At 42.3% G+C, this 26,197-nt stretch overlaps 1 protein-coding gene, 1 long non-coding RNA gene and 1 pseudogene across 6 annotated transcripts in view; 2 read left to right on the top strand and 1 right to left on the bottom strand.

Annotated features, from left to right (window-relative positions):
- Window positions 1-25,836, top strand: part of LOC135562986 (uncharacterized) — a 119,482-nt gene extending 93,646 nt beyond the window's left edge. The window contains exon 2 of the long non-coding RNA XR_010460179.1: window positions 25,345-25,836. This is a non-coding gene — a long non-coding RNA (uncharacterized LOC135562986). The remainder of the gene's footprint in view (window positions 1-25,344) is intronic.
- LOC115101918 (nascent polypeptide-associated complex subunit alpha-like) lies at window positions 395-8,804 on the bottom strand (annotated as a pseudogene).
- Window positions 8,383-24,995, top strand: LOC115102669 (probable E3 ubiquitin-protein ligase DTX3). 5 transcript variants are annotated; one of them, XM_029622845.2, is made up of 8 exons: window positions 8,383-8,778; window positions 8,961-9,002; window positions 11,606-12,263; window positions 14,493-14,706; window positions 17,608-17,825; window positions 19,787-23,120; window positions 23,646-23,863; window positions 24,110-24,995. In XM_029622845.2, exons 2-6 carry the CDS (start codon window positions 8,990-8,992, stop codon window positions 19,860-19,862), a joined length of 1,179 nt encoding a protein of 392 aa, XP_029478705.2. In that variant the 5' UTR covers window positions 8,383-8,778; window positions 8,961-8,989; the 3' UTR covers window positions 19,863-23,120; window positions 23,646-23,863; window positions 24,110-24,995. The 5 variants fall into 5 exon arrangements, with proteins under 5 accessions (XP_029478705.2, XP_029478708.2, XP_029478706.2 ...); XM_029622848.2 differs by lacking the exon at window positions 8,961-9,002 and having other exon boundaries at window positions 8,383-8,523; XM_029622846.2 differs by lacking the exon at window positions 8,961-9,002 and having other exon boundaries at window positions 8,384-8,778.
- Window positions 25,837-26,197: the final 361 nt, after the last annotated feature.

The raw sequence follows: 26,197 nt of genomic DNA, 5'->3' as shown, positions 1-26,197 counted from the left end.
CGGGGTTAACACCCCTACTCTTAATATAAGTGCCATGGGATCTTTAATGACCTCAGAGAGTCAGGACACTCGTTTAACGTCCCATCCAAAAGACAGCACCCTACACAGGGCAGTGTCCCCAATCACTGCCCTGGGGCATTGGGATATGTTTTTAGACCAGAGGAAAGAGTGCCTCCTACTGGCCCTCCAACACCACTTCCAGCAGCATCTGTTCTCCCATCCAGGAACTGACCAGGACCAACCCTGTTTAGCTTCAGAAGCAAGCCAACAGTGGTATGCAGGGTGGTATGCTGCTGGCTCCTTATTCAACAACTTTATTTCTAGCCTTGAAATAAATTCAGACAACGTCTATTAAAAGGTTGGACTGGACCTGGTCCTCGTGGTTGTTAGGTGTTTACATGGTCAGCTCCTGCAAAGAAGAATTCAAAAGGTTTTTGCATTTTAGGAGATTCCAACATTGAATAGAACAGAATATCATCTGGAACTGTAATGTCCAGATGTGCCTGTAATCACCTTACAACATAGAAATCAAATAAAAACTTAAATTACACATGATATTACATTTACAACAGATTGACAACCAATTAAATATTCTTACCATGATGGCATTGACGATGTCATTGTTGCTTTTGAGCGCTCATATAGCCTTCAGTCGAGACACATTGGCTTGTGACATCACCAGTTCAATGTCCTTCACGGCTGTCTCATCAACCTGCAAAGCATGATGGAACACATTGGTAGTGCATAAGGAACTGCTTATACTGTTAGAGCATAATGAGGAAGTAAAAACTGCTGACGTCATAAACAATGTTTTATGATAGTTAAGTAAACGCCAGAGGATGGCGGTTGGAACAAGCCTGGTTCAAGATCTGACAGAACAGCACAAACAGATATGGGGCCACGCTAACTTCGACCCTTCACCTCTTCCTCTCTGCTCTCCTCTTGTATACTGTGGGCTTCTGTGTGTTCTCCTGGATGCTGGACGTTCTGTCTTCTCCCTGGACCTTGAACTTCTCTGCAGCTGCCAGCTGAGCTTGTTGGGACAACTCCTCAATCTGGAAGAAAAGGAAATCCACTCTCAGAAAACAGAATTGCAAGAATATCTCTAATTCATAAAGAACTTAACATAAATACTTTAATAAATAAATTGCTTATGGCATTTATATCTATTTTTTAAGGTATTTGTAAACTATTTGAAAGTAATCACGTCCGATCTGAAATGAGAAGACACACTTTTTGAGATCCAACCCAGATGCAATGGATAAATGATTATCCTCACATTTCTGATTACTACTTAACCCTTGTGTGGTTACATTTTCAATGTTTACTAAAATATTTATTATACAATATTTTTTTTTTTTTTTACCTGAGACTCATTGGCCTTGGCTCATTTTCTGTGCCGAACATGTAAAAGATTACATATTCATTGAGTGCACACCCCCCTACACATTTATATTACATATGTGGTTATCCAAGTGTAATAAAAGTGTGGAAAGGTGGGTGTGTAGGTACAAACACATCACAATTAAACAAAAAGGTTTGCTGTGGGACTTCACTCTTGTCTTCCTCCTCCCTGGGCCTGCTGTTTCAACATAGTACCAAGAACCTGTCTGTCTGTCTCCCTGCCCGTCTGCCTGTCTCCAACTTTTCTCACACTCTTTACCCTTTGTAGTGCGTGAAACTACACAAATTAAATCAAATTTATTTATAAAGCCCTTCTTACATCAGCTGATATCTCAAAGTGCTGTACAGAAACCCAGCCTAAAACCCAAAACAGCAAACAATGCAGGTGTAGAAGCACAATGTCTTTACAATACATTATTTCGATACATTGTGAAAAATTCTGTATTTTCCCACACTCTACCCCAGCCGGTACAAATTGGGACACAACAAATAAATAGCTTTGCATGTGTGGCTCCATACCACAATCAATCAGTATAGCAAAAATAATCTCTTAGAAATCATTTTTGCAGAGAGAGAAGCTAGTGTTTTCCAAATATGAGGATCATGTCTCTGTCAATTCGGAGTCTGACAGTGAGTTGGAAGAAGAGGAGAAGATTGACCCTCAGCCAGCCCCAGGACCAGCCCATCAGCAGACAGCCCCAGGACCAGCCCTTCAACAACCAGTTCATCAGCAGCCTGCAGGAGGAGAAATAAGCATGTAAAAAAATGGTGCAATTGAATGGTCTTCTTGCCCAAGGAATGAGCCACCCCGCATGGCTGTAAATTTGATAGGGATAAAACTAGGGCCGACGCAGATGGTGGTTACTCATGTGCAGGACATAAAGTCTTCTTTTGAACTGTTCATCCCAGACGCCATCCAGAAAATCATTCTGGACCGCACAAATTCGGAGTGAAGGCACATTTTTGTAGAGAGATGGAAGGACATTGACCAAACTCATTTACGTGGATACTTTGGGGTTCTTATCCTTGCTGGTGTTTTCAGATCCCATGTGGAATCCACAGAATCCCTGTGGGATGCAGAAACTGGCAGAGAACTTTTCCATGTTACAATGTCTCTGGAAAACTTCCACATTATTTTCAGGATTATCCGCTTTGATAACTGAGACACCAGACCATCTCGGCGGTAGAGAGACAAGCTAGCTGCAATCAGGTCAGTGTGGGACAAGTGGGTGGACAGCCTTCCCCTGTTTTACAACCCAGGGCCCAACATTGATGAGCAGCTTATGCCATTTAGGGGCCACTGCCTCTTCAGGCAGTACATACTGTCTAAACCCTCAAAATATGAAATCAAGATCTGGGCTGCCTGTGATGCTGCTTCATCATATGTGTGGAACTTGCAAGTGTATACGGGGGAAGCCAGATGGAGGAGCCCCTGAGAATAATCAAGGGATGCAGGTTGTCCTGGACGTGACACAGGGACTCCGTGGCCACAACATCACATGGAATAAAAAATGTACTTCGCACAAGCTGGGACAGGAGCTCCTCAAGAGGAAGTTGACTTGTGATATTCTTCAAATCTTGGACATCATCTGAATGGCATTGAACCAAGATTGGAACAGAAGAAATCTCCAGAGGAGACGGCTCTTTCTTGAGGAGCTGGGAAAGGCATTGGTAAGACCTCAAATCCAGAGTAGGCAACATATCCCAAGGACCCCAGCTTCTGCAGCCATCGTGAGGAGGATTCAGGAGGAGGATGCTGGTGCCCCATCCACCCAACTCACAGAACCAACATCTCCAATACCGGAAGTAAGTGTGAGTGATGTTGTTGCATGTGTGTGTGTCTGACTCTCCTGCCTTGGCCTGCTGTAACTATATATGTGAGTGAGTGAGATGTTAGTACAATTCCTGAACTAAGTGTTTTCATCATTCTAGATTGTAGCCGGTAGCATCAAGAAGGACAGTAAGACACAGATTAAGTTCAAAAAATACATTTGTAACACACAGTAAAACTGTGTGTGTAGTCCATGTAGCACATTTATGTAGCACATTTATAATTTCCATAAAATACTGTATGTAAAATGTTTCCTTCCAATTTGTTTAGTTCAAAGCAATAAACATCAATAGTGATGAAAACCGATTTGTTTACAAAAATCACATTTTATCAACAACAAAAAACGAATTGTGCTTTTATTTATAAATGTGATCTAGCAGAGAAAACATCTAAGTATTAAGTATTTTTACGTAAATTGTTATGGCTGTTTTGTTTTAAAAACCCAATAACATTGAGTGAACATTGGGTGAATAACAGAAACATAAACACCACACAATGGTTCAAATAGTGTCACTTGCCTTAGCTTCCCCGAAAGAAAATGTATGCGTCGGAGGCGGAGCTGTTGTAGACGTCTGGCTTGGGGATGACAAACAGGATGTTCAAATCAAATCAAATCAAATTTTATTTGTCACATACACATGGTTAGCAGATGTTAATGCGAGTGTAGCGAAATGCTTGTGCTTCTAGTTCCGACAATGCAGTGATAACCAACAAGTAATCTAACTAACAATTCCAAAACTACTGTCTTATACACAGTGTAAGGGGATAAGGAATATGTACATAAGGATATATGAATGAGTGATGGTACAGAGCAGCATACAGTAGATGGTATCGAGTACAGTATATACATATGAGATGAGTATGTAGACAAAGTAAACAAAGTGGCATAGTTAAAGTGGCTAGTGACATAAGAATGCAGTCGATGATCTAGAGTACAGTATATACATATGCATATGAGATGAATAATGTAGGGTAAGTAACATTATATAAGGTAGCATTGTTTAAAGTGGCTAGTGATATATTTACATCATTTCCCATCAATTCCCATTATTAAAGTGGCTGGAGTTGGGTCAGTGTCAATGACAGTGTGTTGGCAGCAGCCACTCAATGTTAGTGGTGGCTGTTTAACAGTCTGATGGCCTTGAGATAGAAGCTGTTTTTCAGTCTCTCGGTCCCAGCTTTGATGCACCTGTACTGACCTCGCCTTCTGGATGATAGCGGGGTGAACAGGCAGTGGTTCGGGTGGTTGATGTCCTTGATGATCTTTATGGCCTTCCTGTAACATCGGGTGGTGTAGGTGTCCTGGAGGGCAGGTAGTTTGCCCCGGTGATGCGTTGTGCAGACCTCACTACCCTCTGGAGAGCCTTACGGTTGAGGGCGGAGCAGTTGCCGTACCAGGCGGTGATACAGCCCGCCAGGATGCTCTCGATTGTGCATCTGTAGAAGTTTGTGAGTGCTTTTGGTGACAAGCCGAATTTCTTCAGCCTCCTGAGGTTGAAGAGGCGCTGCTGCGCCTTCTTCACGATGCTGTCTGTGTGAGTGGACCAATTCAGTTTGTCTGTGATGTGTATGCCGAGGAACTTAAAACTTGCTACCCTCTCCACTACTGATCCATCGATGTGGATAGGGGGGTGTTCCCTCTGCTGTTTCCTGAAGTCCACAATCATCTCCTTAGTTTTGTTGACGTTGAGTGTGAGGTTATTTTCCTGACACCACACTCCGAGGGCCCTCACCTCCTCCCTGTAGGCCGTCTCGTCGTTGTTGGTAATCAAGCCTACCACTGTTGTGTCGTCCGCAAACTTGATGATTGAGTTGATGGCGTGCGTGGCCACGCAGTCGTGGGTGAACAGGGAGTACAGGAGAGGGCTCAGAACGCACCCTTGTGGGGCCCCCGTGTTGAGGATCAGCGGGGAGGAGATGTTGTTGCCTACCCTCACCACCTGGGGGCGGCCCGTCAGGAAGTCCAGTACCCAGTTGCACAGGGCGGGGTCGAGACCCAGGGTCTCGAGCTTGATGACGAGCTTGGAGGGTACTATGGTGTTGAATGCCGAGCTGTAGTCGATGAACAGCATTCTCACATAGGTATTCCTCTTGTCCAGGTGGGTTAGGGCAGTGTGCAGTGTGGTTGAGATTGCATCGTCTGTGGACCTATTTGGGCGGTAAGCAAATTGGAGTGGGTCTAGGGTGTCAGGTAGGGTGGAGGTGATATGGTCCTTGACTAGTCTCTCAAAGCACTTCATGATGACGGAAGTGAGTGCTACGGGGCGGTAGTCGTTTAGCTCAGTTACCTTAGCTTTCTTGGGAACAGGAACAATGGTGGCCCTCTTGAAGCATGTGGGAACAGCAGACTGGTATAGGGATTGATTGAATATGTCCGTAAACATATGTCCGTGTTCTTGGACTTCCTGATGTTAACCCTGGTTATGCCCATCACCTGGCCTGGTGTTGATAGAGAAGATCATTGCTTTATTCTCCATAGAAAACTTGTTGTCCATAGGAAACGTATTGTCTATAGTGTGCAAGAAACATATTGTCCGTAGAAAACTGATCTGAAAGTCATTACAACCATTAAAAAGGGCCCCACCACAGGGCAAGGCCGACCCCTATTTCAACATCATTCCTGTCCTAGAGTGGAAATGCTTGTTTTGGTTCCACCTCTGAAGAATTACATAGCAGTGATTGCCAGGTTGAGTGGAGAAACAACAAAAAGGGGCATTGACAGCAGTAGGTGTAGCTAGCTAGCATGCTAACCTTATCTTGCTATTTAATACTATCTGTTGTTGCTGTTTTTTATTTTTTACTACACCATATACAAAATATTTGCCAGCTGTCTAGGCTATGGCTGGTTCTGGAGCAGGATTTGTCATAAGCATTAAGGGGAAAACTTAGCCATAGTTGGATAGCGGAAACCAGTATATTTGACTTCCCCATTGATTGTTATCTCCAATGTTTTGGCATTTTCCATAAATTGCAGACTCAAATCCGCCATAGAAATAGAAAGAATAAGATGAAGCTCTGATAATATGGGTAAATATTGAACGGTTTGGGCTAGAGACTAGTTCTTCTACACTGTAATGGACACTGTGCAAGCTTTGGTAGGCTGGCAGGCTATTCGGCTGCGGTACAATAAAGCCAAGTCCTGTGCTCATAGTTCTCACAGGGGAAGTGAAATTATAGGTTACATCGACTTTGCTCATGATGCATGCCGCAAATGACATGTAACAACAGCACAATAAATGTTACTTGAATTTTATTTTCACGGTGTGCTATTTCATTAAAGGATACACACTTGTGGTTTCTAGCTGCACCAATAAAAGCAGTGGAGCGTGTAGTGAAGCAAAACTTTAGAGGTCAAAACCATTCACCATTCATATATATATATATAAAATATATGTTTTACGTGCTCCTAACCAACTGTGCTATTTTGTTAGTTTTTTTGTTTTGCGTTGTTTGTAACTTTTTAAAAAACGTATTTTGTACATAATGTTGCTGCTACCGTTTCTTATGACCGAGAAGAACTTCTGGATTACTGACCTCGAACAGGAAGACGATTTTTCCTTTAACGGGTCCGACGAGTCGTCCCAAAGAATATATTGCTTTTTCGGGAACAGGCCCAAATCTCTGTCATTTACGTGAAGAAAAGACGGAGAAAAAGGGGGCAGAGGTCGGGCTCCTTCTAAAAATGTGTAGGCGAGCGAGTAAACTCCTACTGCCAGCCATTTTATTGGCCAACGTCCAATCATTGGAAAATAAATCGATGGCCTACGATCAAGATTATCCTACCAACAGGACATTAAAAATGGTAATATCTTATGTTTCACTGAGTCGTGGCTGAACAACGAATATAGAGCTGGCGGGATTTTCCATGCACCAGCAGGACAGAGAAGTTACGTCTGGTAAGATGAGGGGTGGGGGTGTGTCTATTTGTCAATAACAGCTGGTGCACGATTTCTAATAATATAATATTATCTAATATATGTCTCAAGGTATTGCTCGCCTGAAGTAGAGTACCTTATGATAAGCTGTAGACCACACTGACCACACTATCTACCAAGAGAGTTCTCTACCAAGAGAGTCTCATCTATATTATTCATAGCCATCTATTTACCACCACAATCCAATGCTGGCATGAAGACCGGACTCAACCAGCTGTATAAGGCCAGGCATAAGCAAACAAGAAAATGCTCATCCAGAAGAGGCGCTCCTAGTGGCCCTGGGACTTTAATGCAGGCAAACATCAAATTCCTTTTACATAATTTCTACCAGCATGTCACATGTCCAACCAGAGGAGAAAAAACTTACTCCACTCACAGAGATGCATACAAAGCACTCCCCCGCCCTCCATTTGACCAAATCTGATCATAATTCTATCCTCCTGATTTCTGCTTACAAGTAAAAACTAAAGCAGGAAGTATAAACCAATGGGGCTGGGGCACATGTGTTATTATACCACTGTACTCAGGAATTATCTATGAAATTATGAGTGTATACATGTCAGAGATCACAGGACTAATATATGCAAATAACAGCGTTGGGGTGTCTAGTGAATAGCTGGATATAGGTTACTGTTGGTGATTTGGGGAATGCAGGCCTAAGGAAAGTGGGTAACAGGGCTGGGATAGGCAAGTTACAGATATGAGATGTATTGGTGAAGGAACTGGGTCTATGAGTAACAAATAGGGCATTTAGGGCTAAGACATGGGTGTATTGGTACTTGATTGTATCAATATTAGGCTATTGGCATATGGGTGTTAGGGTTAGGACATGGGGGTTTGAGTAATGGATTTGAGGTGTGTGGGTAATGGGGTTTAGGTGTGTGGGTATGTGGGTATGTGGGCTGAGGTATATAGATATTGTGGCTGAGGAATAGAGGTAAATGTCTGTTAATTTTATTATAGATATAAGCCATATGGATTACATGTTAGGGTTCCTAATGGCATTACATTTGCATAGTGGCATGTTAGGGAAAATGTTGGGAACAAGGTTAAATAGGTCGTTTCACTAAGGTAATGCATGCGCTGTACATATTTGTTTTTAGAGTTCTGTCTGTAGATTGCCATGGATTGCTAATGAAGATGCTTGAGTCTCCCCAATTCCTTGCCGACAATTTTTAACCAATCACGGAGTGTTCTATGACGAACTTCCTGCTTTCAGTTGTCTCTCGTCATTAAACTGTTGGACATGGCTTGAAAGTACAAACAATTTCCATACGTATATTCTTGAGTACGCGGTTGTCATAATAATGAAACAGCTAACGTGGTTATGTGGAAGTTCAGAATGTGTCTGATGTAAGTAGGGGTTGATTTTGTATTAGGCTGTGTCTCAAGGACGTGGAAAGAGGAAGACAACCTCGAGGATGGAGAAGGGGGCTCGATTAATTGTTAGTTTACGTTACGGATAAATTCAAATGGATACTAAGTATATATTGACTACAAAATACGTGTTATCAACATATCCACTGTAGCACACGATTTTCAGGCCATGTCCATATATGTTTTAGCTAGTTCCGTAATCTAAACCCCATCCGACAGCTACCGCAAAAGGTGAGACGGTTCACCCCACACCGCATTCTAATTTAGTAAATTGATTATGGACGTTCCACTTTGGAATTTGAACAGATTCATCGGGTTCCTAGTTGCGCAACTCGAATGTCAGTGAATATTTGTCTAGTAATCTGACGTGTCACGTTTTGTACTACTTCAGTTTTTCTCTTCATGTTCAACAGGGGGATATTTTCTCGATTGAAGGGAATATATGGGATCACAAGGTAACTGTCTAATAAATATTTATAATTGTTTCATATGACTGTCAGAGGTCAAATGTTGCACACAACCAAACATGTTGATAGAAGATCGGGTTGAGCTAGCCTCAGTTTCCTTTGTTTACTCAGTCTGCATTTCAGAACAGCTGATACGTCCATTTCAGCACTGCCGCGATACTGCCAGCCAGCGTGTTGTAGCTTTGACTTGTCCTGCGACCACTGACACCAAACATACAACCTCAAGCGGAATGGTAGCACTCGAAAAAACAGACATGTTTCACAGTTGTTATTTGTAGTGGTTTAAGACTAGCGATATTCGAACGTTCTGTCTGTATTGCGTCGCCGTGCATACACCTTGCTTTCATTGCCTCACGCAACATACCGGTAGGCCGAGTAGCAACGATGTACCAGCAGAAATAAGTGATTTAATCGGTTTTTGGTTCAAAGAACATCCACAAGTCAACATTTTAACCTGGCTGCATGCTTTTTGTTATTGTTGTAACAGTCCATTCGAGCACCGAATGGAAACTGTGTATATGTAGTCTAGTCGTGGTGTTCTCATCTCATTAATTTGTCATTATTGTCATGGTAGGCTAGTAAACAGTGCATTGTTACACTGTTATGGTTGAGATTAAGGAAGGAGTCAATTACATTGTGTTCATTTAAAGTTTTATGAACTGAAATGAGTCATTTCAGAATATGGGATTAGCCAAACTCCCTAATTATGTTCATTTAAATCTGACGTTGCCTATTAAGATGCTGCCTGATGTTGCCTATTTCACGTGACATGTTTTTGTTTCACAAGTGGCTTGCCTTAAACACAAGACACTATTGATTATGAGGTGGCTGCATGCCCCTCCCCCCCCTTGGTGTTTCATGTGCAGTTTAATTTTAGCTCAGCTTTTCAAAAATGTATACAGATCAGAGTATATTGGGATTGCCTGAAATAAGAGAATGACATATATTAGAAACGTTGTTGGTCCTGTATGACTCAGTTAGTAGAGCATGGCACTTGCAACGGATTACGGGTTCAATTCCCTGTTTACAGTACAGTCTCATCCCGGTGTAATAAGTTTAACATTACACATTTTCCTTTAATGGCTTGAATATGTGTCTAACAGCCACTTCATGGCTTTTTTGAAATAGTGAAACATTAGTTATACTTTTTATATAAAACTACTAAATATATTCACCAAATAATGTATTAAAACACACTGTTTTGCAAAGGTCTACAGTAGCTTAAACAGCACTCTGTGGGTCAGCACCATGGTGTAGCCTGAGGACAGTTCGTTTAAGTCCTCCTCTGGGTACATTGACTTCAATACAAAATCTAGGAAGCTCATGGTTCTCACCCCCTTCCATAGACTTGGACAGCAATAATGAAAACTCAGGTTGGAGGACGTCCTCCAACCTATCAGAGCACTTACAGCATTAATATATGTTGTCTACTCAGTCAAAGGATCAGAGTTTAAATGTAGTTCTAAAAGCATAAGCTACAGCTAGCTAGCATTGCAGTGCATAAAATGTGACTCAAAGAGAGTGAAAGACAATAGTTTTACAGTTTTGAACAAATTAATTTCTTTATAAATGAACGACAGGGAGAGAGCTATATTTTGTTGTATTTATTTTTCACTTTCTCTTAGCTAGCGAATGCAGCTAGATAGCATCCCTCTCTGTTTGAGTAGGCTAAACTATGTTAGCTAGCTGGGTATGGCTATACAACATTGGAACTCTTCCAAGTCAAGGTAAGCTTTTGGTTTTATTAATTTATTGCCACCGGGGCCTGCCTGTCAGTGTAACTGCTAAACTGCTTGCTGACTGTACTCTACTGCATGATTGTAGCAGGTTTACTAACATGTTAGTTCTAGTAGCTATGTTGATTATGATATTAGCTAATATGTTGACAACTATGTAGGCTGTGTGTAGCGGTTATGTTATGAAGGTTTGGCTTGGAAAGTTTTTTTTGCCTGGACACAGGCAGTTAATGTGTTGTGCTATGAAGTCCACAAGCGAAGGAAAAAGGTGAGAGGAGGAGAGAGCTTTGATGCTAGAGAGAATTATATGAGCAAAATTATCATGTTTGTATGTGGATGCTATGAAAGTGAACTGTTTTCATGATCAGGGGTGTGATCATTCTGCCAATTCTGTTGAAATCCGTTTCTTAAACGGAAGCAAATGAAACTTGGATAAACATACCTGAATTTGTCCAATAGAAACTCTCGTTTGCAACTGTTGGACTAATGATTACGGCCTAGATCAGCTAGATGCAGGCAAGAGTCTGCAAGGCGGTATTGAATGTGTCGGTCTGTTACCTTGATTACTCATAATGTTCTCTCAACCTGTGCACCTACGTTGTAAATGTTTATTCATAGGCTAGGTTGTAGCAGCCTCATGATGGGCATAGGGAAAATTTGAGTATCATGTAGTAGCTTAAACCTATCAATGTTTTATTGAGCAGGATGAATGGAATATGAATAACAGTCATCCAATATGCTATAATAGCAATAAGGCCATGCTCATAATAAAAAAAAAAATCTTCCTCCCTCATCTTAAACGTCACCGACCACTACTGGTGTCTAATGGTTTCTCTCTTGTGTTTCCCTATGCAGTTTCATCTGTTGAAATGAGTGTGCGTGCGGGGCAGGGTAGCGACGAGGTTCTGGTGTCCCAAGCAGTGTGGGACTACTTGGCCGCCGCCGGCCGGCCCTGGCTCATAGACTTCCAGGACAAGCAGGGCCTCAGCGCAGGCATTATCCGCAGAGGGGAGCGGGGAGGCTGCTGCGCAGTGCGGCTACGCCCCGTAGAGGGCTCCCGTTCTGGGGGAGGACCAGGGATGATGGAGGGGGGACCCATCTCCAATGAGACGCGCAAGTCCTTCATAGACTTATGCCGCTGTGCCCGGAAAGAGATGAGCAAACAGGAGGGGGGTCCTAAGTGGAAGAGGTCCGTGCTGCCCTGTGTTGGGGTGAGGGTCCTGGAGGGGGATGGAGAGGGGAGCCTGCTAACACCTCAGCCTCCCCAGCCCAGACGCTCTCAGAGGCAGCAACAGAGGTGTAGAAAGCCTGCGGAGGAAGAGGCCTGTGTGATCCTCTCCAACTCCATGAACTGCATGTCCCACGATGCATCAGGACAGAGGAAGCAGGACAACATGGAAGTCAACTGCAGTATGATGGCATCTTCTCATAGCCACTCCCAGAGTGAAGCGGACGACCACACCTCATGTTCCATCTGCATGGGAGACATGGTGGAGAGGACCACGCTGGAGAGGTATAGCTACATATTTAAAATTTTAATGTCATGTGCACAGGTACAGTGAAATGCCTTTCTTGCAAGCTCTAACCACAATGCAGTAATCAATAACAATGTAATTCTAAAAATAACAAGGTAGGGCCCCCGAGTGGCACAGTGGTCTAAGACACTGCATCGCAGTGCAGGCACTGCAGTACCTGGTTTGAATCCAGGCTGCATCACATCCGGCCGTGATTGGGAGTCCCATAGGGTGGCCCACAATTGGCCCAGCGTCGTCCGGGTTTGGCCGGGGTAGGCCGTCATTGTAAATAAGAATTTGTTCATACTTCTTAGGGATATCCCCCTTTTTTTTTTCTTTTTTTTTTCACCTAAAATTACATGCCCAAATCTAACTGCCTGTAGCTCAGGCCCTGAAGCAAGGATATGCATATTCTTGGTACAATTTGAAAGGAAACACTTTGAAGTTTGTGGAAATGTGAATTGAATGTAGGAGAATATAACACAATATATCTGGTTGAAGAAAATACAAAGAAAAAAACAACCGTTTTTTCTTCTTCTACCACCATCTTTGAAATGCAACAGAAAGGTTCCAAATCTAGCCATCACTCTGGTTGTAATTCCGATGGTGTCCACAAGATGGCAACAGTGTATGTGCATAGTTTCAGACGGATAACTTGTAGTATGAGAACTACATGACATTTAGTGTGAAGTCACCCAGGTGCATTTGGGCAAATCGTGAAGGAGACATTTACATTACATTTTTCTGCAAGAATATCGTAAAATGTTTATACTTGGACTTTGATTTAGTTTTTCTAGTATTAGTAGCCATATTATAAGTTCAACATTTGTAAAACACCTAGTTTACATAACTCTCCATGTTCTTATAATTTCTGTCCAAGTTATCTAACAAGACAACACTTTATGTTCTCTCTGGGACCCTTTTAGATGATAAATCAGAGCAAGTATTTACACGTTTCACCTTCAGAGGTGAATTTATCAAACCGATCGTGAAAAAAGTGTTTTATTGTTAGGAGCTCTCAAACAATAGCATGGCTTTTTTTTGCAGTAATAGCTACTGTAAATTGGGCAGTGCAGTTATATTAACAAGAATTTAAGCTCTCAGCCGATGTTAGACACTTCTATGTGCCGACATTTGTTGTTTCTCTCAAATCTGCGATTGTGAGACACGGCGCTGCATGATTTACAACTGTCCCGTTGACGGGACTCCTATCCCTAAGACTGACTTGTCTAGTTAAATAAAGGTAAAAAAACAAAAATAATAATAATTTTGAAATGTATAAAATAACTAAGCATCGGAGAATATAGGGTCAGTTCCAGTACCATATTTACAATGTGCAGGCATACTGCATCGATAGAGATAGATATGTATAGGGGTAAGGTAACTAGGCATCAGGATATATGATAAACAGAGAAGCTGCAGCACATATGACTGTGTGTGTAGAGTTAGTATACATGTATGTGCATATTATGTGTGTAAGCAAATGGATTGTTTGTATGTGGTTTGGAGTATCAGTGTGCCTTGTGTGTCGGGCCCTGTGAGTGTACATGAGACCGTGCAGCGGAAACGTGCTCTCTGGCGTGATGAATCATGCTTCACTTCTGGCAGTCCGACGTACGAATCTGGGTTTGGCGGATGCCAGGAAAACGCTACCTGCCCAAATGCATAGTGCCAACAGTAATGTTTGGCATAGGAGGAATAATGGTCTGAAGCTGTTTTTCATGGTTCGGGCTAGGTCCCTTAGTTCCAGTGAAGGGAAATCTTAACGCTACAGCATACCATGACATTCTAGACATTTCTATGCTTCCAACTTTGTGGGGAAGGCCCTTTTCAGTTTCAGTGTGACGATGCCCCCGTGCACAAAGCAAGGTCCATACAGAAATGGTTTGTGGATCAGTGTGGAAGAACTTGACTGGCCTGCACAGAGCCCTGACCTCAACCCCATCAAACACCTTTGGGATTAATTGGAACGCCGACTGCGAGTCAGGCCTAATCACCCGATCTCACTAATGCTCTTGTGGCTGAATGGAAGCGAGTCCATGTAGCAATGTTTGAACATGTAGTGAAAATCCTTCCCAGAAGAGTGGAGGCTGTTAGCAGCAAAGTGGGGACCAACATAATATTAATGCCCATGTTTGACGAGCAGGTATCCACATACTCTAGGCCATGCAGTGTATGTAATGTTTTCAAATTGAAAGTAAAACCATTCTCTCTCACTTCCTCCCAAGGTGTGGCCACACATTCTGCCGGTCATGTCTGGACCAGGCCTTCAAGGTGAAGAGAGCATGTCCGGTGTGTCGTCTGGTGTACGGCCAGCTCATAGGGAATCAGCCGGCTTCCGGGACTATGATGGTGGAGAGGGACCCAGATCTGGAGTTGTCGGGACATGAGGGCTACGGGTGTATCTGCATCATCTATAGCTTCACACCTGGTCTACAGGCGGTGAGTATATATGACAAAAGAAACACATTCATGAGAAAAACCACAAGGAGGAACAGTTGAAGTCGGAAGTTTACATACACTTAGGTTGGAGTCATTAAAACTTGTTTTTCTACCACGCCACAAATTTCTAGTTAACAAATTATAGTTTTGGGAAGTCGGTTAGGACATCTACTTTGTGCATGACACAAGTAATTTTTCCAAAAATTGTTTATAGACAGATTATTTCACTTATAATTCACTGTATCACAATTCCAGTGGGTCAGAAGTTTTACATACACTTTGTACATACAAGTTGACCGTGCCTTTAAACAACTTGGAATATTCCAGAAAATGATGTCATAGCTTTAGAAGCTTTTGATAGGCTAATTGACATAATTTGAGTCAATTGTTCGTGAGGAGTGTCCAGAATATTTTGGTTTCTCATTCATTACGCAGGTTAAGACCATTGTGCCTGAATCCACATTGGATATATCCTTAGAGAATTGATGTTGATTATCTGTTGTCTGATTGACTTACAGCAGGGTCTCGTTAGATTTAACAGAAAAGGTAATGAGTTAATTTTTTCCCACTTGTTTTTGTGCCTAGGATTGGACACAGTCTCCTGTGCGCAATTGTGTAGGATAGACTATTGCAAACACCCAACGCTATTCCTATTAATTATTCTGGATACAATGACGACAAATTACATAGCGTAGTGGGTTTATTGACAATTTGATCTGGTAATGAAATAACCTGACAAATCAATTTTGTTTTCCATGTTAGAGCTGCAGTTTTAAACTACAAGGAGCTTGAAGTAGCCTACTCGAATTTGGAGCTCAGAAATGAAGTACTGGAATAGGCCTAGCTTGAAAATCAGACATTTCAACCATTTGGTGGTGAAAAGTTGTAATTATTGTAGCCAGTTATCTATATGAACCGTGCTTAAAGGATGTATAGTCTTAGGTCTATGTTGTATAGCAAGAGTTATGAGCCATTTTGCATACATTTACTTTTATTCCCCTAAGTGCGTGTGTAACTGCATGAAAATCATTTTTTATTTCAAACCATTTTGAAATTGATTCCAATGTCACGCAATGGCCCCATTTTATTTATACAAAGACCCATGAACAGAATATGAGATGACCAGTGTTCAATTACTCTATATACAGCGCATTCGCAAAATATTCAGACCCCTTAAAAAAATATATATATTTATATAAGAATTCAGGCCCTTTGCTATGAGACTCGAAATTGAGCATTCTGTTTCCATTGATCATCCTTGATGTTTCTACAACAGTCCACCTGTGGTAAATTCAATTGATTGGATATGATTTGGAAAGGCACACACCTGTCTATGTGAAGTCCCATAGTTGACAGTGCATGTCAGAGCAAAAACCAAGCCATGAGTTCAAAGGAATTGTCCGTAGAGCTCCGGGACAGGAATGTAGAGGCACAGATCTGGGAAAAAGGTACCAAAACAAATCTGCAGCATTGAAGGTCCCCAAGAACATAGTGGCCTCCATCATTCTAAAATGGAATAAGTTTGGAACCACCAAGACTCTTCCTAGAGCTGCCCGCCCGGCCAAACTGAGCAATCGGGGGAGAAGGGCCTCGGTCAGGGAGGTGACCAAGAACCCAATGGATACTGACAGAGCTCCAGAGTTCCTCTGTGGAGATGGGAGAACCTTCCAGAAGGACAACCATCTCTGCAGCACTCAACTAATCAGGCCTTTATGGTAGTGGCCAGACAGAAGCCACTCCTCGGTGAAAGGCACATGACAGCCTGCTTGGAGTTTTCCAAAAGGCACCTAGACCTTGACAAACAAGATTATCTGGTCTGATGAAACCAAGATTGAACTCTTTGGCCTGAATGCCAAGCTTCACGTCTGGAGGAAACCTGACTCCATCCCTAAGGTAAAGCATGTTGGTGGCAGCAACGGTGCACAGAGCGCTGTGCTCCATTCATCTTTCCCTCAATCCTGACTAGTCTCCCAAACCCTGCCTCTGAAAATCACAGCATGATGCTGCCACCAACATGCTTTACCGTAGGGATGGTGCCAGGTTTCCTCCAGAAATCCTTGATGAAAACCTGCTCCAGAGCTCTCAGGACCTCCTACTGGGGTGAAGGTTCACCTTCCAACAGGACAATGACCCTAAGCACACAGCTAAGACAACGCAGGAGTGGCTTCGAGACAAGTTTCTTGAGTGTCCTTGAGTGGCCCAACCAGAGCCCGGACTTGAACCCGATGGAACATCTCTGGAGAGACCTGAAAATAGCTGTGCAGCGACACTCCCCATTCAACCTGAGAGCTTGAGAGGATCTGAAAAGAAGAATGGAAGAAACTCAGGTGTGCCAAGCTTGTAGCGTCATACCCAGGAAGACGCGAGGCTGTAATGGTGCTTTTACAAAGTACTGAGTAAAGAGTTTGAATACTTTTGTAAATGTGCTATTTCAGTTTTTTACATTTATTTAATACATTTGCAAACGTTTCTAAACCTGTTTTTGCTTTGTCTTTATGGGGCATTGTGTTTAGGTTGAGGTAAAAAAATTAAAATAAAAAACTTCCATTTTAGGTTACGGCTGTAACTTAAAATGTGGAAAAAGTGAATGGGTCTGAATATTTTTCCGAATGCACTGTACATGGGGCATTAGTCTCAATATGCAGGGCTTAGTTTCTGGCAGTTAGCTGGCTAGTGATAATTGTTCAACAGTCTGATGGCCTGGTCTCTTGGTCCCGGCTCTGATGCACCGTCTCTGTCTGCTAGATGGTAGCAGAGTAAACCGATCTTGGCTCGGGTGGCTACGGTCCTTAATGTTCTTTTCAAAGACCCCAGCCACCCCAGTCATAGACTGTTCTCTCTACTACCGCATTGTTCCTGTTCTTTTCAAACTTTCCTCTGAATTATGCCTTGGTCATGCAGCCAGAGCACCCTAACCCTGGTGTAAGCTACCCGGGTACGGACCGCGTGGCTTACCTCCCAGACAGCCCAGAGGGGAACCGGGTCCTGGGCCTGCTCCGCCGGGCCTTTGAGCAGCGCCTCATCTTCACTATAGGGACCTCCATGACTACGGGAATGCATAACGTCATTACCTGGAATGACATCCACCACAAAACCGCCATATGGGGCGGACCACGCTGGTATGGAAACGCCTGTCTTTACTGAAGGCTAATGGAGATTTTAGTGTGTTTCTAAGATGTGAGATGTGACAGTAGCTTTTAAAAAATGTATTTTTTATTTTGACAAATTTCAAACAATATCTAGTGATAAAAGAATGTATACAGTGGGGCAAAAAAGTATTTAGTCAGCCACCAATTGTGCAAGTTCTCCCACTTAAAAAGATTAGGCCTGTAATTTTCATCATAGGTACACTTCAACTATGACAGACAAAATGAGGGGGAAAAAATCCAGAAAATCACATTGTAGGATTTTTAAAATGAATTTATTTGCAAATTATGGTGGAAAACAAGTATTTGGTCAATAACAAACGTTTATCTCAATACTTTGTTATATACCCTTTGTTGGCAATGACAGAGGTCAAAGGTTTTATGTAAGTCTTCACAAGGTTTTCACACACGGTTGCTGGTATTTTGGCCCATTCCTCCATGCAGATCTCCTCTAGAGCAGTGATGTTTTGGGGCTGTTGCTGGGCAACATGGACTTTCAACTCCCTCCAAAGATTTTCTATGGGGTTGAGATCTGGAGACTGGCTAGGCCACTCAGGACCTTGAAATGCTTCTTACGAAGCCACTCCTTCGTTGCCCGGGCTGTGTGTTTTGGGATCATTGTCATGCTGAAAGACCCAGCCACGTTTAATCTTCAATGCCCTTGCTGATGGAAGGAGGTTTTCACTCAAAATCTCACGATACATGGCCCCATTCATTCTTTCCTTTACACGGATCAGTCGTCCTGGTCCCTTTGCAGAAAAACAGCCCCAAAGCATGATGTTTCCACCCCCATGCTTCACAGTAGGTATGGTGTTCTTTGGATGCAACTCAGCATTCTTTGTCCTCCAAACACGACGAGTTGAGTTTTTACCAAAAAGTTTCGTCTGACCATATGACATTCTCCCAATCTTCTTCTGGATCATCCAAATGCTCTCTAGCAAACTTCAGATGGGCCTGGACATGTACTGGCTTAAGCAGGGGGACATGTCTGGCACTGCAGGATTTGAGTCCCTGGCGGCGTAGTGTGTTACTGATGGTAGGCTTTGTTACTTTGGTCCCAGCTCTCTGCAGGTCATTCACAAGGTCCCCCCGTGTGGGTTCTTGGATTTTTGCTCACCGTTCTTGTGATCATTTTGACCCCACGGGGTGAGATCTTACGTGGCGCCCCAGATCGAGGGAGATTATCAGTGGTCTTGTATGTCTTCCATTTCCTAATAATTGCTCCCACAGTTTATTTTTTTCACACCAAGCTGCTTACCTATTGCAGAGTCAGTCTTCCCAGCCTGGTGCAGGTCTACAATTTTGTTTCTGGTGTCCTTTGACAGCTCTTTGGTCTTGGCCATAGTGGAGTTTGGAGTGTGACTGTTTGAGGTTGTGGACAGGTGTATTTTATACTGATAAGTTCAAACAGGTGCCATTAATACAGGTAACGAGTGGAGGACAGAGGAGCCTCTTAAAAAAGAAGTTACAGGTCTGTGAGAGCCAGAAATCTTGCTTGTTTGTAGGTGACCAAATACTTATTTTCCACCATAATTTGCAAATAAATTCATTAACAATCCTACAATGTGATTTTCTGGATTTTTTTTCTCATTTTGTCTGTCATAGTTGAAGTGTACCTATGATGAAAATTACAGGTCTCTAATCTTTTTAAGTGGGAGAACTTGCACAATTGGTGGCTGACTAAATACTTTTTTGCCCCACTGTATCTCTAACTCTTTCTTTCACTCGATCACTCACAAGTTACATAGAATCACATGGCTTTAGTCTTATGAGATGTGACCGAACAAGAAAGCTATCCATGTTTTGAGCATGTGGTGAGAGGTTCAATTATGATTTCTGTCGGCCATTTGCTCATAGAAGGCACTCTAGCTGTTCCTGCGATGACAACTCTCAATGACATGCTAATGGTGTTTATATTTCATCTCCCCTGGCAGCTTTGGCTACCCAGACCCCACTTACCTGGTGAGAGTGACTGAGGAACTCAGAGAGAAAGGCATCACTGCGGACTGACCGTCCAGATTTCAGAATGTTCCATTCTAGGAACACTAGGAATTCTAGGAACCTCTAGCTGTCCTGCTGCTGGTGTTTGCTAGGCTCCTGGACCTAGACCCAGCAGGGCTGTGGATGAATTCGACAGGGGACAGGGCTTTTAGCTCCACAGCAGAAACAGGACTACGAGACTCTCGTATCACTCCAAGACCTCTTTTATGTGGAAAATCCTAACTTCCACTTAAATTGAATTTTCATTTAATCATGCATTGATGTCCATGGGAGACCATTCAACTTAAGTGGAAGTGAAAATTTGTCTTAAGTGGAATTTAGGTTTCACCCTTAGGTATCTATCTTCTGCTCAATCCAGCAGCACTTTGTGTGGAAGAAAGCATAAAAGTGAGAGCAATGTTATTTTCTGTGTAACACAATCCTCTACCTTTCACCTGGTGTTGACAATAGCAGGACATTTTTTTTGCTGAACTCATCCGAGCAGTTATAATATAGGGATTTAATAAGTTGATAAGTAATAAGTACTTAAATATTATTTTGAAATCTAAGTAAAAGAGAAGTCTATTTTGCCTGATATCTTTATTTCCATGCTGGGGGGCACGTTCTTTATTTACCAGTTGCAAGCGCACATTATTGGTGGTCTTTCCAGTAGGTTCGTAGAATAATTATCTTTTTCTTTAATTATTTTCCGTGATAACCTGTTACTTACAGTTTGTATAATGACCATATCTGAGATAGGTGGCAGGCAGAATAGCACTGTCTGCTTCAATCGAAAGCTTTCGAACTAAATAATTGAATTTCTCTAAAAGACGTTGCAATCTAAAGCACTCGCAGGCACTTTGACCAAAGGAGTCGGTCAGTCGTTCAGTGGAGGCCTGGTTGATCTCTGCATATCATTAGAATGATCATGGTTCTCTGCTACCTTTTCAGGGAAGACTAGTCTATGGAATAGTGCTCTGAGCAAATCGGGGAGGTGTTAGTCGTTAACAGCCCTGAAGCTAATAGCCTGGTAAGCTAGAAGTTGATGTCAATTTGCTTTGAGCCCTTCATTTCCCTTTTGCTCTTCCTCTCCTTTGATTTCTTCACATAGGAAGGTTTTCTATTTGTGCTGGTCTAGGATCGGTGTGGCCTTGTTTAAATCATAATGAATAAATGAGGGACCCTGATCCTAGATCAGCACTCGTACTCTTGAGACTCTTTTTATGAATACGGAACCAGGTTTTGAACTGCTTTGAGTTCAGTTCAGTTTGATGTCCAGTCAGTCATTGGTCCTCGTTTCCTAATGACCAGATTTACACGATGATGTCAAATGAGAAGGGCAAGATGTCGAACCACTTAAACCAAATCAAAGACAAAGGGGCTCTGAAATAATTAACTATGTGTCTGAAATGGCACTCTATTCCCAATATAGTGCACGAGTGCTGATAGGGGCCCATAGGGCTCTGGTCAAAAGTGGTGCACTATTAAGGACCCATAGGACTGGTTAAAAGTAGTGTACTGTGTCGGGAATAGGGTCCCATTTTGGACGCCAGCCCTGTCTGACCAGATGTTTGATTGTCTCGTAAATAAAGAGGTGTCTCATAAATAAAGAGGTATCTATCTGCTGTAATTAAAGTTTGTCTTAAGAGATAATCTAGGATTAACAATAAGTACCTGTAATATGAAAATGTTAAGGAGAATACTGCAGTCCCTTATAGGTGTATTGTCAGTGATTTATTTAATTACCTTGTTTTGATACATTTCTCATTGTTAGCGTGCCTTCTATTCAAGTTTTGAAGAAAATGTAGCATGTTGATACTAATGAATGATAAGCAATTCTTTAGTAGACTGTCAAATTGTTATTTGGAGGGTCAGCCGCAGCAGGAATTATGTTTGTGCTTTGTCTGCCTTTCTACAGTTTGAGAATATAGAAACGGATGTGTATTTGACGTAACCTTTGTTATAAACAGTCGACGTAGTCCAAAAATGTAGTCTCACTCATATGATCAAGCTGTGTGTGAGTGATTCATAAATAAACCACCTTTTGATGAGAAGAATATGCATATAGTCCAGTCGGTGTTAACCTCTTATTTGTCTGCATTCGGATGATGTGAAATAATTTACTTGGCCCATACATTAAATATCTCTTGCTACGACCCAAATGGCACCCTATTTATGATAGCAAAAGTAGTGCACTACATAGGGTGCCATTTGTGACTTGGCCTTTTCCCCCCCATCTCTTTGTATTTTTATTGTTTAGGGACCAACTTGAATATCTTTGAGAGACCGGAATAGTAGTTCAAATCAAGCTACCACGCAAATATTTCTATGCAGTAAACTATGTAAGTGAACTGGGGGTTGGGGTACAGGCAGGGGAATGAATACTGAAAAGGATTGTGTTGCCAATTTGATTGTGAAAAGTTAAAGATTTGCTTTTCTAATTGTGTTCATTTGTGTTTGTCTGTTGATGTTAAACAATTATGTGGTTTACATTTTAATACTTGAATAAAAAAGGTTATGTTCTGTTTATGGTGGTGGTGTTAATTATTGATTTCATATGTAAATAGCCTCAGTACAAATCTGACATTTATGATCACATGTTTTTCACTCCATATTGCAATATTATAGCAAGACTATTTTATTTATGGTTGTAACACAACTCAACCCTCAGGAAGATATCCTATTCCTTGGTTCACGCATGGCAGTGCAAACTATTGAAGTGGAACGTTACTGTAGCCTTTACACTTACATTGTACCTTCTGCCGAACATTAGCAACGGGTGACGTATGGTAATGACTAGATGTGGGAGGCTTTAGTCCTCTTTCTGTCGACAGTCTTCTTCCTGAAAATCATAGTTCAGCTCAGACGAGTTGGTCAGATGACTTTGCGTTTTCCTGTTTCTGCATCAAATTATCTATGTACAAAATGTCCTCAAACGCTTAATCTATCATGACATCTGGATTCTCCAACATAGGCGACAGATGTACTTCTGCAACAGAGCAGCGACTCGGCGCCGACGAGGAGGACCATTGCATAATATGCATGGATAGTTTTCAGGAAAAGATAACTTTAAAATGTTCTCACTCATTCTGTTCAAGTTGTATTGACTCGTTTTTAAAAATTAAACCCGCATGTCCGGTATGTAATAGTTTTTACGGGACCTACGAAGGAACGCAGCCCCAGAACGGGATCATGACAGTGAGACGCAACTGGCAGTGTTTACCTGGCTATGAGGAGGGGAATGGACATATCACGATTGATTATCACTTTCCAGCCGGAGTACAAGGGGTGAGATTTATTGTAGCCTATGTTTACTTTATATGTGACGCAGATGGGCTTTATATTGTATCGCATAATTGAACGTGTCAATAGACATTGTGCCACAATTGACTTGAAGATGGAAGGGCCATGCGTATAGTCGGAGATTAGTTAGAGATTCATCTTAATGTTGTTCTTGAAAGCCCTTATATGAAAGTCGATGTATTGCTTTGGTACTGCCCCTCCATGGCATTACAGTCTTGCTGGTGATGTCATGCCAGACAGATTAGCTGCTGACTTCATCACCTAAGGTGGAGTGTGATCCTCCATGAGTCCCTAATTATAAGTAGTAGGATTCATCTTACCACCACCAGTCAGTCATTTGAAATAACATGATTAGGCCTACAGCCAGAGGAGAAGACCCATCTCCGGTTGTGAGTCTGGTTCCTCTTGAGGTCTCTTCCTTCTTGGGAGTTTTTCCTTGCTACTGTGGAAAATGGTTTTATAGACACAGTTGATTGATTGATATTCCTCTTTCTCGCCACATCCCTCCAGCCTGAGCATCCGAACCCGGGTGAGAAGTACTGCAGCACATCCAGGACAGCCTTTCTGCCAGCCTGTGAGGAAGGAGAGAAGGTACTGAGGCTGCTCCAGACAGCCTTTCACAGGAGGCTCATCTTCACGATCGGGACATCAGCCACTACCGGCCTCAACAACTCCATCACATGGAACGACATACACCACAAGACCAACATTAGTGGAGGACCACAGTTGTAAGTAGGACTATCTATCCTAGTCTGAGGAAATACTCACACATGGTTTGAATGCTCCTGAATGCTCCTGAAGTTCCATTGTGACATTTCTATCCCTAAGTCTAATGAAGACCCATATCACCGTGATTGACGGTGTTGCAACAGTGTTATTGACATTCGAGAGCGTTCGAACATTGCCATGTTTTTGAAATGGCAGATCAATGTGACACTGAAGCTGTTACGCCTTCTCTCTTTTCTCCTTGTTAGTTTCGGGTATCCAGACCCGGGCTACCTCTCTCGGGTCCAGGAGGAGCTTCGTCTGAAGGGAGTGACAGAGGAGAGCTGACTTCACTGGAGCTTCATGAAACCAGAACTACTCTTAGTTCAAATTCAATACATATTGTCACGCTCAGGAATCAAACACAAGACGAGAAGAGCAGTAACGGTGTTGGGGAAGCGACACTGAAAATCTAGCTTACCGAGCTACCAATTCACACTAGAAGCTTAGCTGCCCTTAAGGAAAAATATAGTTTCCTTAAAGTTACTTTGAAAAAGTAGTACACTACATCAAAACTACTTTGTGAAAAATTATCAAATTTAAATCTGAAATGTCATAGACTACAAGTTGCAAGAACAGATCACTTTACTGGTCAAATGTTAACAGAATGTGTCATTTGGCCTATTAAACACAACAACTTCAAATTAAGAAAGGAAGGTATTGCCTACTTCTCCCATATTTTATTTTCTTATAGCAAAACAAAACAGTGTGGGTTTCCAGTAGTTAGCTACACCACCACATGACAAGAAAAGTAATTAACTACTGAAAAGACTACCTACCTACACTACCTACCTTTGAATTCAGTTCAACTACCACCAAACTACTGTAAAATGTAGTTAAATTACTAGGTGAACGACATGTTGTTCACTACTCCCCAACACTGAGCAGTTATGATTGTAGCCAACCGTTCCCAAAAAGGTTGGTTACAGACGTACAAAAATATCATACCTCCAAGACATGTTATCCTCTCACCGTCACAATAACAGGGGAGTTATTTTTTAAAATATTTTTTTTGGGGGGGGTGATATTTGTGCAACTAGAAGTGTTATGAAAAATATTTGATTCTTATTTACAATAAAAGTGACTTAAAAATGACAGTGCATTATTTACTATTGTGCACAAAATAATCTGAAACAACCAAAACAAACAGCAAGTGCATCCAACAAATTTGTGGTCACAAGCTTGATGAGGTCATTGCGTGCTATGAATATGGGACCAAGTGCTGTAATTTCTAAATGGGTCACCCGATATGGATGAAAGTACCCTCAAATTAAAGCAGTCAGTCTTTGCTTAATTTCAAATCCAAACTTTTGGAGTACAGAGCCAAAAGAAGAAAATATTTTTCACTGTCCCAATAAGTATTTGTGCTCCCGAGTGGCACAGCGGTCTAAGTCACTGCATCTCCGTGCTAGAGGCGTCACGACAGACCCTGGTTCAATTCCAGGTTATATCACAACCGGCCGTGATTGGGAGTTCCATAGGGCGGCGCACAATTGGCCCAGCGTCGTTAGGGTTTGGCCGGGGTAGGCCATCATTGTAAATATGAATTTGTTCTTAACTGACTTGCCTAGTTAAATGAAGGTTTAATAAAATTAAAATAAATACATAATTATGGAGGGCACTGTATATGGTAGGATAGCTTTAAGATGGTTCATCAAAGACGTGGGTTTTGACTCGATGCCTGAAAGTTGTGTTCTCAGTACTATGTTGCAGTTTATTTGTTTAAAAATGTGTATTTTTCTCCACTGATTATGTGTCACGTTCTGTCAATCGTTTTCCCTGATTGAAAATCATACTTAGGTAGCCTGGTTTCACTTTTGAGTTGTGGGTGTTTATTTTCTGTTCTGCGTTTTGTTGCACCGTTCAGGACTGTTCGTTTGTCGTGTATTGTTTTTGTTTCAGTATTCATTCTTTATTAAATTACAATGAATACTTACCACGCTGCACCTTGGTCCTCTCTTTCTCCCGACGACAACCGTTACAGAAACACCCACCAAAAAGGGACCAAGCAGCTTGGTTTCGGGGAGCAGCGATCTCAGGACTGCTGGACATGGGACAGCCCATTGCGGGTTATTTCACCTCGCCGCACTGGCCTGGCTACGGGGAGCATTCAACCAGGTAAATGTTGGGCAGGCTCGGTGCTCGAGAGCTCCTGTGCGATTTCACGGTCTATCCGGTGCCACCTCCACGCACTAGACCTCCGGTGGCAGCCCCCCGCACCAGGCTGTCTCTCCGTCTCCTTCCTACAGGTGTTCCCACCTGTCCAGCGCTACCAGAGTCTCCCGTCTGTCCTGAGC

This window comes from Oncorhynchus nerka, linkage group LG20, assembly GCF_034236695.1.
Source record: "Oncorhynchus nerka isolate Pitt River linkage group LG20, Oner_Uvic_2.0, whole genome shotgun sequence".
Classification (NCBI taxonomy): domain Eukaryota; kingdom Metazoa; phylum Chordata; class Actinopteri; order Salmoniformes; family Salmonidae; genus Oncorhynchus; species Oncorhynchus nerka.
This window is presented reverse-complemented; position numbering and strand designations above follow the sequence as displayed.